The sequence below is a fragment of the Malurus melanocephalus genome, unplaced genomic scaffold, assembly GCF_030028575.1.
Source record: "Malurus melanocephalus ecotype Western Australia unplaced genomic scaffold, MMel_1.1 scaffold_693, whole genome shotgun sequence".
NCBI classification, from domain to species: Eukaryota; Metazoa; Chordata; class Aves; order Passeriformes; family Maluridae; genus Malurus; species Malurus melanocephalus.
The window spans coordinates 201,494-215,674 of NW_026623925.1; the positions used below are offsets into that span (position 1 = coordinate 201,494).

At 47.6% G+C, this 14,181-nt stretch overlaps 1 protein-coding gene across 1 annotated transcript in view; it reads right to left on the reverse strand.

Annotated features, from left to right (window-relative positions):
• Positions 1 to 288: 288 nt before the first annotated feature.
• PTPN22 (protein tyrosine phosphatase non-receptor type 22) overlaps positions 289 to 14,181 on the reverse strand; it is a 19,061-nt gene continuing 5,168 nt past the window's right edge. The window contains exons 4-21 of the mRNA XM_057384247.1: positions 13,438 to 13,533; positions 13,002 to 13,040; positions 12,521 to 12,592; positions 12,383 to 12,442; positions 11,853 to 11,995; positions 11,023 to 11,089; positions 9,906 to 9,983; positions 9,313 to 9,405; positions 7,734 to 7,810; positions 5,933 to 6,642; positions 4,837 to 4,923; positions 4,563 to 4,693; positions 3,841 to 3,868; positions 3,403 to 3,483; positions 3,006 to 3,109; positions 2,627 to 2,657; positions 1,967 to 2,044; positions 289 to 1,651 (exon numbers count right to left, since the gene is read on the reverse strand). Of these exons, the coding sequence (XP_057240230.1) occupies positions 1,587 to 1,651; positions 1,967 to 2,044; positions 2,627 to 2,657; positions 3,006 to 3,109; positions 3,403 to 3,483; positions 3,841 to 3,868; positions 4,563 to 4,693; positions 4,837 to 4,923; positions 5,933 to 6,642; positions 7,734 to 7,810; positions 9,313 to 9,405; positions 9,906 to 9,983; positions 11,023 to 11,089; positions 11,853 to 11,995; positions 12,383 to 12,442; positions 12,521 to 12,592; positions 13,002 to 13,040; positions 13,438 to 13,533 (2,040 nt within the window). The 3' untranslated portion in view covers positions 289 to 1,586. The remainder of the gene's footprint in view (positions 1,652 to 1,966; positions 2,045 to 2,626; positions 2,658 to 3,005; positions 3,110 to 3,402; positions 3,484 to 3,840; positions 3,869 to 4,562; positions 4,694 to 4,836; positions 4,924 to 5,932; positions 6,643 to 7,733; positions 7,811 to 9,312; positions 9,406 to 9,905; positions 9,984 to 11,022; positions 11,090 to 11,852; positions 11,996 to 12,382; positions 12,443 to 12,520; positions 12,593 to 13,001; positions 13,041 to 13,437; positions 13,534 to 14,181) is intronic.

Consider the following 14,181-nt stretch of genomic DNA (forward strand, 5'->3'; position numbering starts at 1 on the left):
GGTCCGCTGAGGGCGGCGGCGGCGGCTCCTCCGGGGCCCGCGGCACCGCGGCGACCTGCGCGGCCATTTCAGGGGCTCCCTCACACACATTTAAATGGCCCGAGCGCCGGGCGCCGCCGCGCACGCGCCGCCGCGGGGCACCCTGGGACCTGTAGTTCGGAGCGCGGGGGCGCGTGCGCGCGGCGCGGGTCACGTGGGCGGCGGGGGGAGGGCGGGAAAGCGCTGAGGGAGCGCCGGGCGGAGAGGCGGGAGTGGGTGAAAAACTTTATTTTATCGGCGATTCTCGCTTGATCTCAAGTGCGTCATCCATTAAACACCGACCGCGGGGTGCTGGGGGTGCTTTCCTGACGAGGGAGATGGTGTGGAGCTGTTGGAGCGAGCCCTGGGAGGCCATCCCTGCCTATGGCAATGGGATGGAATAAAATCATTGAATCATAAATGTTACGGGTTGGGAGGGAACTTAAAAATCTTGTTCCAACCACTGCCATGGGCTGGGGCACCTTCCACTAGGCCAGGTTGCTCCAAACCCCGTCCAGCCTGGGAGAAACAGGAATATAATTTGGGTAAAGGCTTTTACTGTTCTCTGCTCTTAAGAAAACCTGTGACTTCAGAAATAAATAAGGCAGTATTGGCTATTCCTCCAACTTTAAATCATCTGAGTTTTCTATTCCAACAGTGGTCAGCAGATTCCTCTTGACCTAATACCTGAAATCCCACCTTTTTTTCCCCCCCGTCTTTACAGAAAAAACCAATCATACAAAGCAGTTCTCAGCATCTTTATCCCTCCCCACTGAAGAAACAGCAGTGGCATCTGGTGAGGAATCTGACAAATCTCCCCTTCCCTGTTCCCACCTGAAATTTTGTGCTGGAAATCAAAATGCTTAAAAACAGCATTGTTTTTAAAAATACAATAATATTTTGCTTGCTGTGGTGGTGTTTTGGGATTTTTTTTTCCAGATAGAAGAACAGCTGGGTCAGCCAATTGTGCAGTCCAGTTACACCAGTTTAGTTTCTATAAGATCAATCACCATCTTAAGTCTTACTGTCCAAAAATCCAGAAAAATGCTCTGATTCGCTCCGATGGTGGGAAGGGGAAAAAAAAGCTTATATTATTTCTAAAATCTGGGCTGCTAATTCTGTCTTAGTCCAAGTAATGTAAACATTTCTGTGTCTTTGATTGCAATAGACCTAAAAATGTGAGTGAGGGTCTTGATCCACTTTACTGTCCTCTGTTGGTTTTCCAGATCATTCCATAGTCTTCACTGGGCTCCATCAGCACAAATCCATCCTTTTGAACTGATTACAAAATGGAACAAAAATACGTCCCTCCTTCGGATAAAAGCTGTATTCTGAGGTTTGCCTTCCATCCTGTTGTGAATTAACTGAAAGCTCCTGGTCCTTTTACATTCTTCTTTAGTTAAAAACTCCAGTTTTAAATTCAATGAATGTTCAAGTAGTGCCTGAGGTGCTAGTACCGTGCAACAGCTTTTGATGTGTTTATTTTGATGGAAGCCTCAATGGGATGGAAATTCCAAGTATTTCAGGAGGACTTCACAAATCTGCGACGCCAAACCCATAAAATGTACCTAAATATTCCATGCTGGGGGTGGATTTCTTGGTCCTTTAGGTTTTGAAAATCGATTTGCAAAGCCTAGGAAGAAATGATATATTTTTTAATGTAACAACTTCAGCTATAGATGCTGATTATGTAATTCCTTAAAATAACACAGGATTTGGAAATACTTGTAATTTCAGATCTTTCCAAAGCTTTAAGATACGAGAGAAAAGCAACATCCTGTAGTTGTGAATAAAGTTGTAAATGTGTAAAAATGAAATGTGTAAAAACAAAATGTATAAAAACCAATGAGCATTACTTGCAATGTGTGTAATTTGTAAGTGTTCTGCCTGACATTTAGACTTCCAAGTACCAGGTTCTTCCTACCAAAACACCAAGAGGAAAACATACCAAAGTTAAGGAAAGGCCTCGGAGAGTTTGTCGGGRCAGGTTCTGATGATTTTGTCAGTGAAGATGGACTGCAGATGCCTAGAAATARAAAATGAGACTGGAGYAGTTGTGCACTGGCAATTCCAGAGYTGAACTCATGGRATYGTGGAATGCTTTAGGTTGGAAAAGGCCTCTAAGATCATCAAACCAGYACCAAGCCCCATCCATCYTGGCATTRGACACTTCCAGGGATGGGGCAGCCACAGCTTTTCTGGGCACCCTGTGCCAGGGCCTCCSCACCCTCACAGGGAGGAATTTCTCCCTTAATTTGTGCAATCCCATATTTACATGGAGTGGATTTACTACTGCAGCAAGGTCTGCTGAGAAAACGTTTGCTCAGAAGTGCTTTAAACACTTTTTAGCAGTTCTGTTTTCAAGATAAGTATTTTCATTTTTAGGTGAAAGGGATTTTAGTGGGAAATTCCTTATTTATACTCCAAACAGACTGGGCAGAATCCAGGCTGGGGCTTACATTCTCCCAGCACCCATATCTCTGTGTGTCCTGCTCCAAAGTACAGGGAATTTCACACTGGAAAAGTTCAGGTTCTTGCTATTTCCATCCCACAAGTGTTTAAATACATTCTTAAACCCACTGGGAAGATATTAGCTTGCAAGACTTACTTTTTTTCACGTTTTTCAATATTTTCAAGCTCTGTAAAAAAAGAAATAGGAAAAGAAAAAGACTTGTTGGAAAAAAATGTAGTAAGCAGTTGATCAGGTACTGTGATAAAGGGAATTCGCTGGTGACTGTGTATCACATCTCATAAAAAGCAAACTTGTCCCATTCTCTTTGGCTTTTTTCCTATCATCCCAAATGCCTCTGGTATGTTTTTTTTTCTACAAAATATTTTTATTTCTCTTGTTTTCTTGCCCTAAACACGAGCAGTCTCAAAGCAGGCCCTGTTCCCCCTGTCAGCAGAGAGAGCAGCAGCAGCTGTGCCAGAGTCAGCTCTTTTCTCTCCTATTCCAGTTCCCACACCTTTGTCCCTGTGTCTTTTACCTTGCTCCTCCTGAAGCATTTCATGAATTCTTTGGAAGATGTTTCTAAGCCCTTTTTCTCCAAACCTGCACGACTCGAGGAATTTCTTGCAGCGGGCTGCAGACCTGGGAACATACATCACATACACATTTTCAGCAGTCATTCATGAATTCTCCTGCATTTTTCCAAGTGCTTTGTTGTTGCTTTTCATCTCCTCTAATGCAGCATTTCTAGAAAGTTCCTGCAGGTCCCCTGGGTGTGTTTATTTTTGTTGGATTTGCTGAACTCTCCTGCAGTGAAGTGCTGAAGTGCTACCTGCTAATGCTTTGAACAAGTGGGCCACGCTCTCAGAAACCTACAGGTTTAGATGTGAGTGTAAAACCTCAGTTACATCCTGAGAAAAGAGCTCAGCACTTACCTGCTGCCTCAGCGACAACAAACGACTCCGGGGTTCTTTCAGGAAGCGGAGGAGGAGAATTAGAGCGATCCTGGGCTGTCTCTGAGAAAGCAAAGATAAAAGAATTGGTTACCTAGCTTTAGAATAATATCTACCTGTATTTTATAACCACCCAGCATATCTCAGTTGTCTCAAAGGAAACACACAACATGCAGGAGAAGAGGAGACTGCAAAGAACATCCTCATGTACAGGATGAGACAGGAGCTGATTAGGAAATATAAAACTACCAGTTCATTTGGTTGCAGAACTGTCCAGTTCTGGTTAGAACTATTTAGTTGCAGAACTATTTTGCAACAATTTCTGTTGCACTGAGATCCTMAAGACATTTACTAAATAAAGCAATTTTAGAAAAAACACAGATTTTAATTCCAAAGATTATCCCAGCGTTAAACTTATACCTGTTCGTGGGCTCCAAATCTTCACACTCTGGAAAAAAAAACAAGGCAGGTATTTAAAATTCCCACATTCAAATGTTGTTTTCTTGCACACAAGGAAGCCAGARAAGATGAGGAAAGGATGTGATGTGCAAACACCCTCCCACACACACCTCCACGCTCATGTAAAGGAAGACAGACTTGTGCCTCRTTCTTCCACTTCACAGAGCTGTCACTCAACTATGGGATGATCAAGAGATGCCTAAATTTTGTACAGCTCCTGCTTGTGTCATAGGACTATGTGAAGCTCAGCRGAACTCTAACCTCCTGTCTTCATTATCCTTCTCTAAATAAGAAAGAGTATGTTTATTAACTTGTACTGGTCTTAGAATCCCAAAGAAGAATGTTTGGAATAAAGTAAATGCTAATAAGAAAGGCTCTGACTGTAGGCCACATCTTCTTTCCAATCCTGAGCTATGAAATCCCTGGATGTGTTCAAAGCCAGGTTGGACAGGGCTTAGAGCACCCTGGCCTCATGGAAGGTGTCCCTGTCATGGCAAGGGGTGGAACGGGATGATCTTATGGGTCCCTTCCAACCCAAACCATTCTGTGATTCTCTGATTCTGTGAAATAATTTATGGCAAGTACAAAGTACYAAAACTAGGGTCTTTGTTATAGAAGAAAACATAATAAGGAAATTGGCGTAGGAATAGTGCTGGAAAAGAGGTAAAAAACCACCTGCTTACCTTACATGGTCTCAGTCTCGCAGGGTCATGAAACCCATCTGAGTGAGACTCACCACTCCACTCCCAGGAGGTTCCGATATTTGGATTTCTGTCTGGAATCTGGAAATCTGAAGTGGCCAGAGGCAATTGTCCTAGAAACAATTGAACACCAGAGAGGTCATTTCTCACCACAGGCAGCCAGAGCACAGGGCACTGCTGGATGCTGGGGAGCCACAGCAATGTTGGAGCCCTCAGTGTCCCTCAGCCCCCACRTTCAATATTGGTGGTCACTCACCCGACTCACTGGCCACAATGAAGGACTCAGGGGTGCGYTGGGGCAGGGGTGGAGGAGCATCACCATCGTCTGGCTGTGCCTGGGAGGCTGATTGGAGAAACATGGACTGGTTACAGGCATGGCAGGACATGGGAGGATCACAGACCTGTGTGGAGAAGGAGGCTGCTCCTGCCCTGMCACACAGCAGAGATGATGGTTAAACATCTCCAAACTGGGGTTGAAAATCCAAACAGCTCTCAGCAATTGCACAAGGAAAATGAGCATAGCCCAGCACAGAAYCAGGCATACAGCTGGTGATTCCGCTGCTCCTTGGCTCAGGCTGCAACTCCCAGAACTTCCCAAGGCACTGGGATAACGAGTGTGTCTTTGTGACATTGAATGCTGAGGGGCCTGAGCAGGACAAAGTGGAGCAAGTGCCAAAGCTGTGGACAATGGGAAATGTCCTAGTGGACCAGGAGTAACCAGATCAAGGAATGATTCCACCTTTCTCAYATGACAGGTGATGGATTTAAGAGTACAGATCTGGGAATAACACGTTGGATCATGGAATCACAGAATGGRTTGGGTTGGAAGGGACCTTAAAAAACATTTAGATCCAACACCCCTGCCATGGGTGGGGGTGTCACCCACTGGATCAGTTTGTTCAGGGCCCCTGAAGTCCTGGATCTGTCAATCTCATGAGATTTCACTCTGCAGCAAAGAGTGGGGTTTGACCTGAAAACTAGATCCTCAGAGAAAACCATWTCTGGGAGCTTTCTGAATACATTTTGGAGCACCTTGGTGTAAGAGTTGGTCAGCACCAGTCCCTGCCTCCCTGTGAAAGCTGTTCCAAGGTGACACAATGGTTCAGAGCAGCTGTTTAATACAAACCGCAAAATAATGCTGTTCTAAAAATATTTATGGGAAAAAATTAAGGCAGGATGAAAAGAGAGTGAGAATGAAACCTGTTGATCCCTCAGCTCCCATGAGAACCAAGTTCTGAGGAGCAGCCACAGCCCTGCCTGGACACCAAATGACCACACTGACCACTCCTTCCAGCCCACCCCAGTCCAGGGTGACCTGGTCCTGTGTTTCCCCCCGTCCTGGTAGCACTCACCCGAGGGGAACATCCTCTCCTGGTTCAGGGGAGCATGGTGGGATGCTGAGGAGCTGGCTGTGGTGGGCTGTAGTGGGGCACTGCCAGAGCAAGAAGGGAGAAGCTCATCCTGCCCCTCCAGAAAGGGAAACACGGGGGACACGGGGTCATCTGGAGAGAGGGATGAGAAGTAGGGATCTTCTGCTGAGCAYAGGTGAGGGTGAGGGCATTGCCTCTGGTTCCTGTGCCTTGGGCGGCCATCTGCTTCTCGTCTGGAGGGTTTCAGGTCCACAGGGGAAAATCCATCCTGGAAGCTTGGCCACTGTGAACTCCAAACAGGCTTGGCATCCCCTGCATCCCAGGATTCTTCTCCTCGCTGTCCTGGCACTGAAGGGGTTGATACAGTCCATGCCAGAGGGGTTTTGGCACCAGCCCCCCTTCCACCTGCTGCCTTCAGGTCCAGCTCCAGCTCCCAGCTGCGGCGTTTCTGAGGGGCGTCCCCAGCACCCCAGGGCTCGCCAGCAGCTGCCTTCCTGCAGCTGATGAAGTTCAAAGCACCGAAAGAGATTGCCTGTCTGATGGGGGGCACTGCCTGGGCAGAGCTGTGCTGTGCTCCCGTGGCACACGGCGAGGGCAGGGACGCTTTGCTCTGTGCCACCGCAGGGAGATGTTGGTGCCCATCTTTCTCCAGAGGAAGATTTTGGTGTGGAGCCTGTTCCTCTGGCTCTGAGCTGCAGTAAAGCACAATGAAGTGGTCAGAGTCATCGAGGGCTCAGAAAATGTGAGCCCACTGGCACTGCCCCCAGGAGAAATTCCTTCAGGAACGCAGAACCTGACTCTGCCTCATGAAAGGAGCACAGGGAAGAACTGTGCTCCACTGGAACACAGTTAAACGGTGAACACAAGAGGCCCCTTTATGCCAGCAAACTGAACCAAAAAAGCAAAACTATTTACACAAAGCAGACACTGCAACCCAAGCCCAACCATCAAACCAGCACCAAACCCCATCCATCCTGGCCTTGGACACTTCTTCCAGGATGGAGCACCCACAGCTTCAAAGCATGGCCACAGAGAGATCCCACCAGCCTTGGAAGTTGGATTCCTGCTGCTGTTGGAAGTTGGACTCCTCAGAATTGCTATCCCTGCAGCAAGGGGCACTCAAGTGGATTGTGCAGATGGGAGATGGGACCAGTGTGGGGGCACACCATGCCAGGCAGAGGGTTGGGATGACCCAGCCCTTGGTGTCTCCATGTGCATGAGACTTTTTAATACTGTTTTATTTGTTTTATACTGTTTTATTCTGCTTTATACCATTTCGTACTGTTTTATACTGTTTTCAGTTCAAACGTGAAATATTGCATGAAACAAAGCCCAGGGCACAAGAAGGGCACAGGTTATGGCACACAGGGAAGAGGCTGAGGCACATCARTGAGAAGTGCAGGAATTATTAGRAAATTAGGAAAAAAATTCTTCACAGCAAAGGTGATCAKGCATTGGAACAARCTTCCCAGGGAAGTGGTGGAAACACTGTCCCTGAAGYGTTCAAAAAACAYGTACATGTGGCATTTGGGGACATGGTTKAGTGGACCTGGCARTGCTGTGTTGATGGTTGGACTYGCTGATCTTAGAATACTTTTCTACTCTTTATGATTCTCTGAATTATGTTAGGAGCAAACACAAGAGTCAAAGTGGGACTCAAGGGAGGTGGCAGATCCTGACTGCTGACACTGAAGTGTCCCAAAGCACACACCAAAAAGTGCATCTCTGAATTCACAGGGGTGACTGCAAACACCCACCAGGGATGMTTGTGCTGAGGCCTTACCAGGTGAGTGAACTCAGGCCATAAATATCTTCCACTGGAGTCAGGACTGGCTTGGCTACAGGATGCCCTGCTCCTTCCTAGGGAAARGAAATGTTGGGAAACAAGAATGAGGAGGCAGAATGAAAAGAACACAAACATGCTGCTTCAGGAGCTGGAATTTTTGCCAACTATTTTAATTACTAAAGCACTTGGGAAATGACCAGCACCAACTTGAAAACACCAAGATGGAGCTGAAAACTGCAAACAGAGGCTCCTGAAGAGCAACTCCTGCCAGCATCTTTCTGAAATGAGAGTACAGTGAGCCCTACAGCCATCCAGCTGTGCCAAAACCATCCCAAACCAACCAGGCAGCCTGTGCAGACACTGCCATCAGGAGCCCACACTGGGCATGTGGCTGGGCAAGTTGGGTGCTGGTTTCATTCGTGACAGCAGCTCATGGCCATCCTCGTGCTCTGCAGTGTCCTCAGAGGATGGGGAGATATAGGGGGGCGAGAAGTTTGGGCAGGAGCTACAAAACCACATCCTGACTGAGAYGTCCTCTGCATTCTGTGTCAACCCAGCTCTGCATGACCTTTGCTCACAGACTGTCCTTAACCACTCCAAAAAGGCTTTTYCCTGTTATTTCTCACTCAGCTCAGTCTTGAAATGTCCTGCAAATCCTATGGCACAACTGAGGCACAAATCCCATAGCAGGATCCTCTTCCCAATTCTTTAGATAAAAGTTTCTGTCAAAAAGAGCTSACTGTGACCTTCCAGGCTTTGCTGTGATGCATTTACTCCCCTGGATTCAATCCAGCGAGGCCCATGCAGCATTCACAGAACAAGAGCAAAGAAAGCCTTAACCAGGGATGTTTTGGCTATTCCTGTTAATATGTATTTTCATACCAAGACCACATCATTTTTCCTCAGAGGTGTATCAGATCTGTGACACTTTGCCATGTTTTTTTCACAAGATATTTCCCCCAATGCCCTCCCACAGCCAGGCTGTAGTGCTGATTCCCTCACTAGCACAGTGGGGTAACACTTCAGCCTCACTGCCTTGTGATCCCAAACTTCCCAACCTGGACCTTCCTAACTTGGACCTTCCCAATCAGGTCTGAAAATCCCTCAGTTGCTTGCAAGCCCTCCCTGAAGGCAAGTTTTGCTGGCAAATCCCCATGGAAATTAGCCACTCTGGTAGAATGTTGGGACTTTACTATTCATGCAAAAAATATTAAAATACATGGAAAATGGAAAATGGTTTTGAGACTGAAGAAAATCTAGGTCTCTTTTGTGATAAACATCACATGTTCAGGGGAAGAGCTGGATCCTTGTGGATTAACTTCAAAAAAGACTCAGCTTGGGCTTCAAGGGGAGCAGAAAACACAGAAATTTATCCCAGGTCTGCAGCAGGAATTGAGGTTAGATCTGGGGTGTCCAGAAAATACAGAAATTCATCCCAGGTCTGCAGCAGGAATTGAGGTTAGATCTGGGGTGTCCAGAAAATACAGAGATTCACCCCAGGCCTACAGCAGGAATTGAGGTTAGATCTGGAGTGTCCAGGCTGCAAGAGGCAGGGTGTTTCACCTGGGACTTTTACCTGTGAAGCAGCAGAATCTTTCTGGGCATCCAGTGCTTGGATCTGCCTTCTGAAGAGCTCAATCACTGCATCATAAACCAGCTCATACTGCTCCTGCATTCCAGACAGACAAACAACATGAGAGCCAGCACCTGTGGGACCTGTAAATGGCCACCTCTTCCCAAATCAAGCATCACCCCCAAGAGAAGCTGCCTGTCCTGTCCGTGGCCAGGGTGTGAATTCTGAGAAGAGGCAGAAGCCACAACTCCCACAGGGTTCACACCGAAGCATTTGGGGGATTYTGGGGTGTGCAAGCAATGCTGTTCTGCATTGAGCTTCCTCTTCAGCCTCTTGCAGCTGAGAAAAGTTCCCACTTTATTGCCTGGACAGTCCCTGGTTTCACAGAGTAAGAGTTTGATAAATCACACTGTGAGCTCTGTCCCAGAGGTCTACAAGGAAATGCTCAGCTACCAAATAGATTTCTGCACCATCATTGTTCTGTTCAGAAAAGGGATTTTGCAGAACATCTCCACACCCCAGCTCCCACCAGCACCACCACTCTGGGTGAAAAGGTGAGGTCCCACCATGGACCTGGTGAGATTCCTCACCCATACCTTGGTCTGCACTATGCACGGCCTTTGTGTGCGCATTTCCTGGATGAGACTGAAAATGCTGAAGTTCACTGGAACAATCTTGTGAGAAACAGAAAAGACAAAATGGTTTTAAACTAAAGGAGGAGAGATTTAGATTAGATATTGGGAAGGAATTCTGCTCTGTGAGAGTGGGGAGGCCCTGGCACAGGGTGCCCAGAAAAGCTGTGGCTGCTCCTTCYCTKGAARTGCCCAAGRCCAGGAYAGATGGAGYTCAGAATAACCTGGGATAGTGGAAGGTGTCCCTGCCCATGGCAGGAGGTTGGAAAGGGAGCATCTTTAAGGTCCTTCCAACCCAAGCCTTTCCATGATTTCTGTGATTTCTCTSATAACAATTACAGACAGGTTTAATTCCACTAAGCTTTCAAGTTATGATGCAGTTCGGAGCACTGTCTGAAATCCAGGCCTGTCACTGCAAGAATTTTTAACAAAGAACCTGCCTAAAGTACTATTTTATTTATTACAAACCAGCCTCCTACCTCCTGTCTCCCACTCCACAGAAAATACCCTTTTTTTAACAGCACTGATAACAGCTGTGGGCAGCACAAAGGACATGGCACTGATTTCCCAGCTGGATGGATTCAGGGAACTGTGGAACAGAACACAGCAGACCCTCCTCGAGTCCCAGCAACCTGCTCTGGGGCCAGGGATTGCTGCCTGTGCAGCGTTATTGCAAAGTCAGAGTAAAGTAAAGTGGTTTGGAAACACTGAGTGTCTGAKCTGTGAGTAYAGAGAGACAAATACAGACAGTAAAKTTGTATTGAAGAGTGAAAATCAGCACAGGACCATGTGAAGGAGCTGAAGGTCTGGCCAGAGGGAGCAGTGGAGGGGGGATTCTGCCCCACTGGTGTGGTGTTGTCACACTGGGATGGGGTGGGAGCAATGGAAGTGCCTAAAGAGAGYGGAGTGGCACAAACTGGGAATGGGAAAAGAGCAGCTTGGCCACCACTGATCTCAAGTCAGGCTATGGAAGGCTCCCATTCATCTGAAACCCATCTGAGTGCAGTGAGGGGATAAGAGGGAAGGTTGGGGGGACAGAGGGGTGCAGGTGCCATGGGAGGAGTGAGGAGCTGGCACTCACCCCGTCCTTCAGCAGCTTCTGTGTGTAGTCAATGGCACAGATGACACCGGTTCTGCCGCAGCCAGCACTGCAATGACAGCCACAGTGGGGTTCTCAGAGGGTGGGCACACTGTGTTTTCTGACAAGGATATTTGGAGAAGACCCACAGCCACATGTAACCCTCCCAACCCACACAGCAGAAGGTGCAGACCCTCAGGGTGGCCCTGCTGCAGCTTCAGCCCATGCAGGGCTYTGCTGCACAGGGCTGGGAGATACAGCCCATCCCCTGAGATCATCTCCCTGTCCTCCTGGGATGGTCAGTCACATGTGGACGTGCCCAGTGGTGGTGTTCTCCTAACCAGACCTTCTCACTCTCTACAGCTCCCTGACAGGAGGGTGTAGCTAGCGGGACATTGGTCTCTTCTCCCARCTAACCAGTGACAGGACGAGAGGAAATGGCCTCAAATGGCCCAGGGGAGGTTTAGATTGGATATGAGGGAAAATTTTTTCAGCAAAAGCGTTGTCCAGCACAGGCATGGGCTGCCTAGGACAGTGGTGGAGGCACCAMTGAAAAGCTGTGTAGATGTGSCACTTGGGAYRTGGTTTAGTGGTGGCCTTGGCAGTGCTGGGYGAARGGAATTTTAAAGATCTTTTCCATCCTAAACAATTCTGTGGTTCCATTATTCTATTGCTGGCCTGCTGCTGCCTCCTTCCCTTTCCCCTGGCCGTGCTGGCCATCCTCCCTTTGCMTTTTAGGGTTTCCTACAAGAAGAGCTTGGCCGTGGGCTTGGCYAGAGTCCCTGCCCTGTGACCCCTCAGGACCCTTCTCTGCTGGCAGCCAGGTCACCCACCTGCAGTGGACACAGACTGGGACCCTGTCATTGGGCTGGTAGCAGCGGATGTCCCCAACGAGCTCCAGGATGGGCTCGATGGATGAGGGCACGTGGTGGTCAGGCCAGTTTTTATAGTGGAGGTGGTGGATGGTGCGAGTTACCTGCAGGAGGAGAAGAGCGGTGGCAGGGTTTGGGATCAGCACAACAAGGGAAGCTGGATTGCTGCAGCCATCCCCAGCTCCCACCTGCACCAGCAGGCAAAGGGCAGGGGAGCAGTTTGCAGCTGGTTTTGCTGCAGGAGCCGTTTCATGACATTCTTGGCCTCATTTACCCGGAGTCTGATTTGCCATGACTGACAAACAACCTCAGAAACTGAGGTCTGAGTTAATAAATTTTTTACTTTCTTTGTTCCCTCAACTGCTTTCAAATCTAATTCAGCAGCCTGAGCAGTGTAAAATTTTCTGCACAAAATGTACCATATTTTAATATATTATTCATGTAACAAAACTGGCCAAGGTGCAGATTCTGCCTTGACCTTTCCTACTTACCTCATTCAGGGTCACCTTTAAAGTYCTGATCACATATTCATTCCTCTTCTCCTCAGCTTCCTGCAGGGYAGGAGGTCAGAGTCACATTTTCTGTGGGTGCCACGGGGTGGGATAGGGAGTTGAGGGGGCTGCACTCACACAGGTGATGGAGAAAGGGCCGCAGTGCAGGGGAGAACCATCCACCTCTGCCCAGTACCGCTCACACTTCTTCTGTTGGGACAAGCAGGATGTGTTTGGTTATTCCCCACTGGCACAGCTGTGCTGTCTCCTCTCTCACTTTCCAGGACAAAATTCATGCTGGGAAGAGCCTCAGCTCTTGCTGCCAGCCTTCCCTTCCCTGGAGCTGCCACTGCTGGTTTTCCTTTTCCAGAGAGACTCTGTGCTGTTGGAAATGGCTAAAGAATTTTGTGGAATCCTGAACTGGTTTGGATGGAAGGGACCTTAAAGATCATCYCATTTCATGGGCAGGGAATCTCCCACTGAGCCATTTGCAGCTGGAGACCCAACAAACAGCTCATGTCAAAGAGGAGCTTGCTGACAATAAAAAGATTTAATAAAAATCTGCTTCTCTCTGCCCTGGCACTGTCACAACAGGGCCCATCCGTGATGCACTACTCACCTTCCCCATTTCAAACTCCATACAAGCCATGACCACGACCTGCAGAGAGAAGGTTCATTAGAAAAGCCTGAACATGAGTTTCTTATCCAGGCAGCAAAATCAAACTGGTTTCTTGTGGGTACATGTCAGTGACAAGGAAATTTTATGGGCTGCCTTCCCTTGAGCCCTGACTGCCAGACAAGTGACACTGGGGACATCAGCCACAGCCTGGCACAAGGACCTGCCCAGCCAGTGCCCAAAGGCAGGGACAGCCACCAGCAGACTTGGCATGAGTGGGAGGATGACAGGGGGGATGTGGGACACACACAACATCTGGAGTAAAACCCTTACACTCCCCCTGACTGATAACTCACAAAGGACTTCTGGCTGTGAGAACAACTTTTCTTAAAAAAGAAGACATATGAATTTTRTATTTAAATATGAATCTGCACCTTACCAGGACTTCATACTCCCAAACCATCCTCCAAAAGTCAATGACAGTAGTGGGGAGAGGACCCTGGGTTGCAATGTACGCTCTTGGCCCATAGACACCCTGGAACATTCAAACCAGACATGGACACATCTGTGCATAGTTCACCAGCAGAAATAAAGTCATTCCCCTCTCTGAATTTACTTCTATTCAGTGAGCTCACCGAGAATTTAGAAGAAGTTTTAAATGTGGTTGAATTTAGGGCTTGTACATTAACTCAAGYAGCAGTGTGCAAACCTAAGGCAGGGCTGAGCCAGGGAGCTGGGCTTGAGCTGGGATCCACTCCCAGAGAGCAGCACCAGATCTTGCACGGCCTCTGGGAGCTTGGAGGTGATGTGGCCATAGAATGAACCATGATCCTGTTGGGAATGTCTGTTCTTCTGCAGAAGAGCCCTGGATCTCTGTCATGGGGAATTAAAGCAATCTTCTATCTATTTATCTATTTATCTATTTATCTATCTGTCTGTCTTTCTAGCTAGCTAGCTATTTAATGTATCTATCTAATCTATCTATGTATCTATCTATCTATCTATCTATCTATCTATCTATCTATCTATCTATCTATCTATCTATCAGTTATCTATCAATTGTGTATCTATTTTCTATCTATTGATTATCTCTATCTATTGTCTGTCTATCTATTGTCTATCTATCTATCTATCTATCTATCTATCTATCTATCTATCTATCTATCTAATGTATTTATCTATC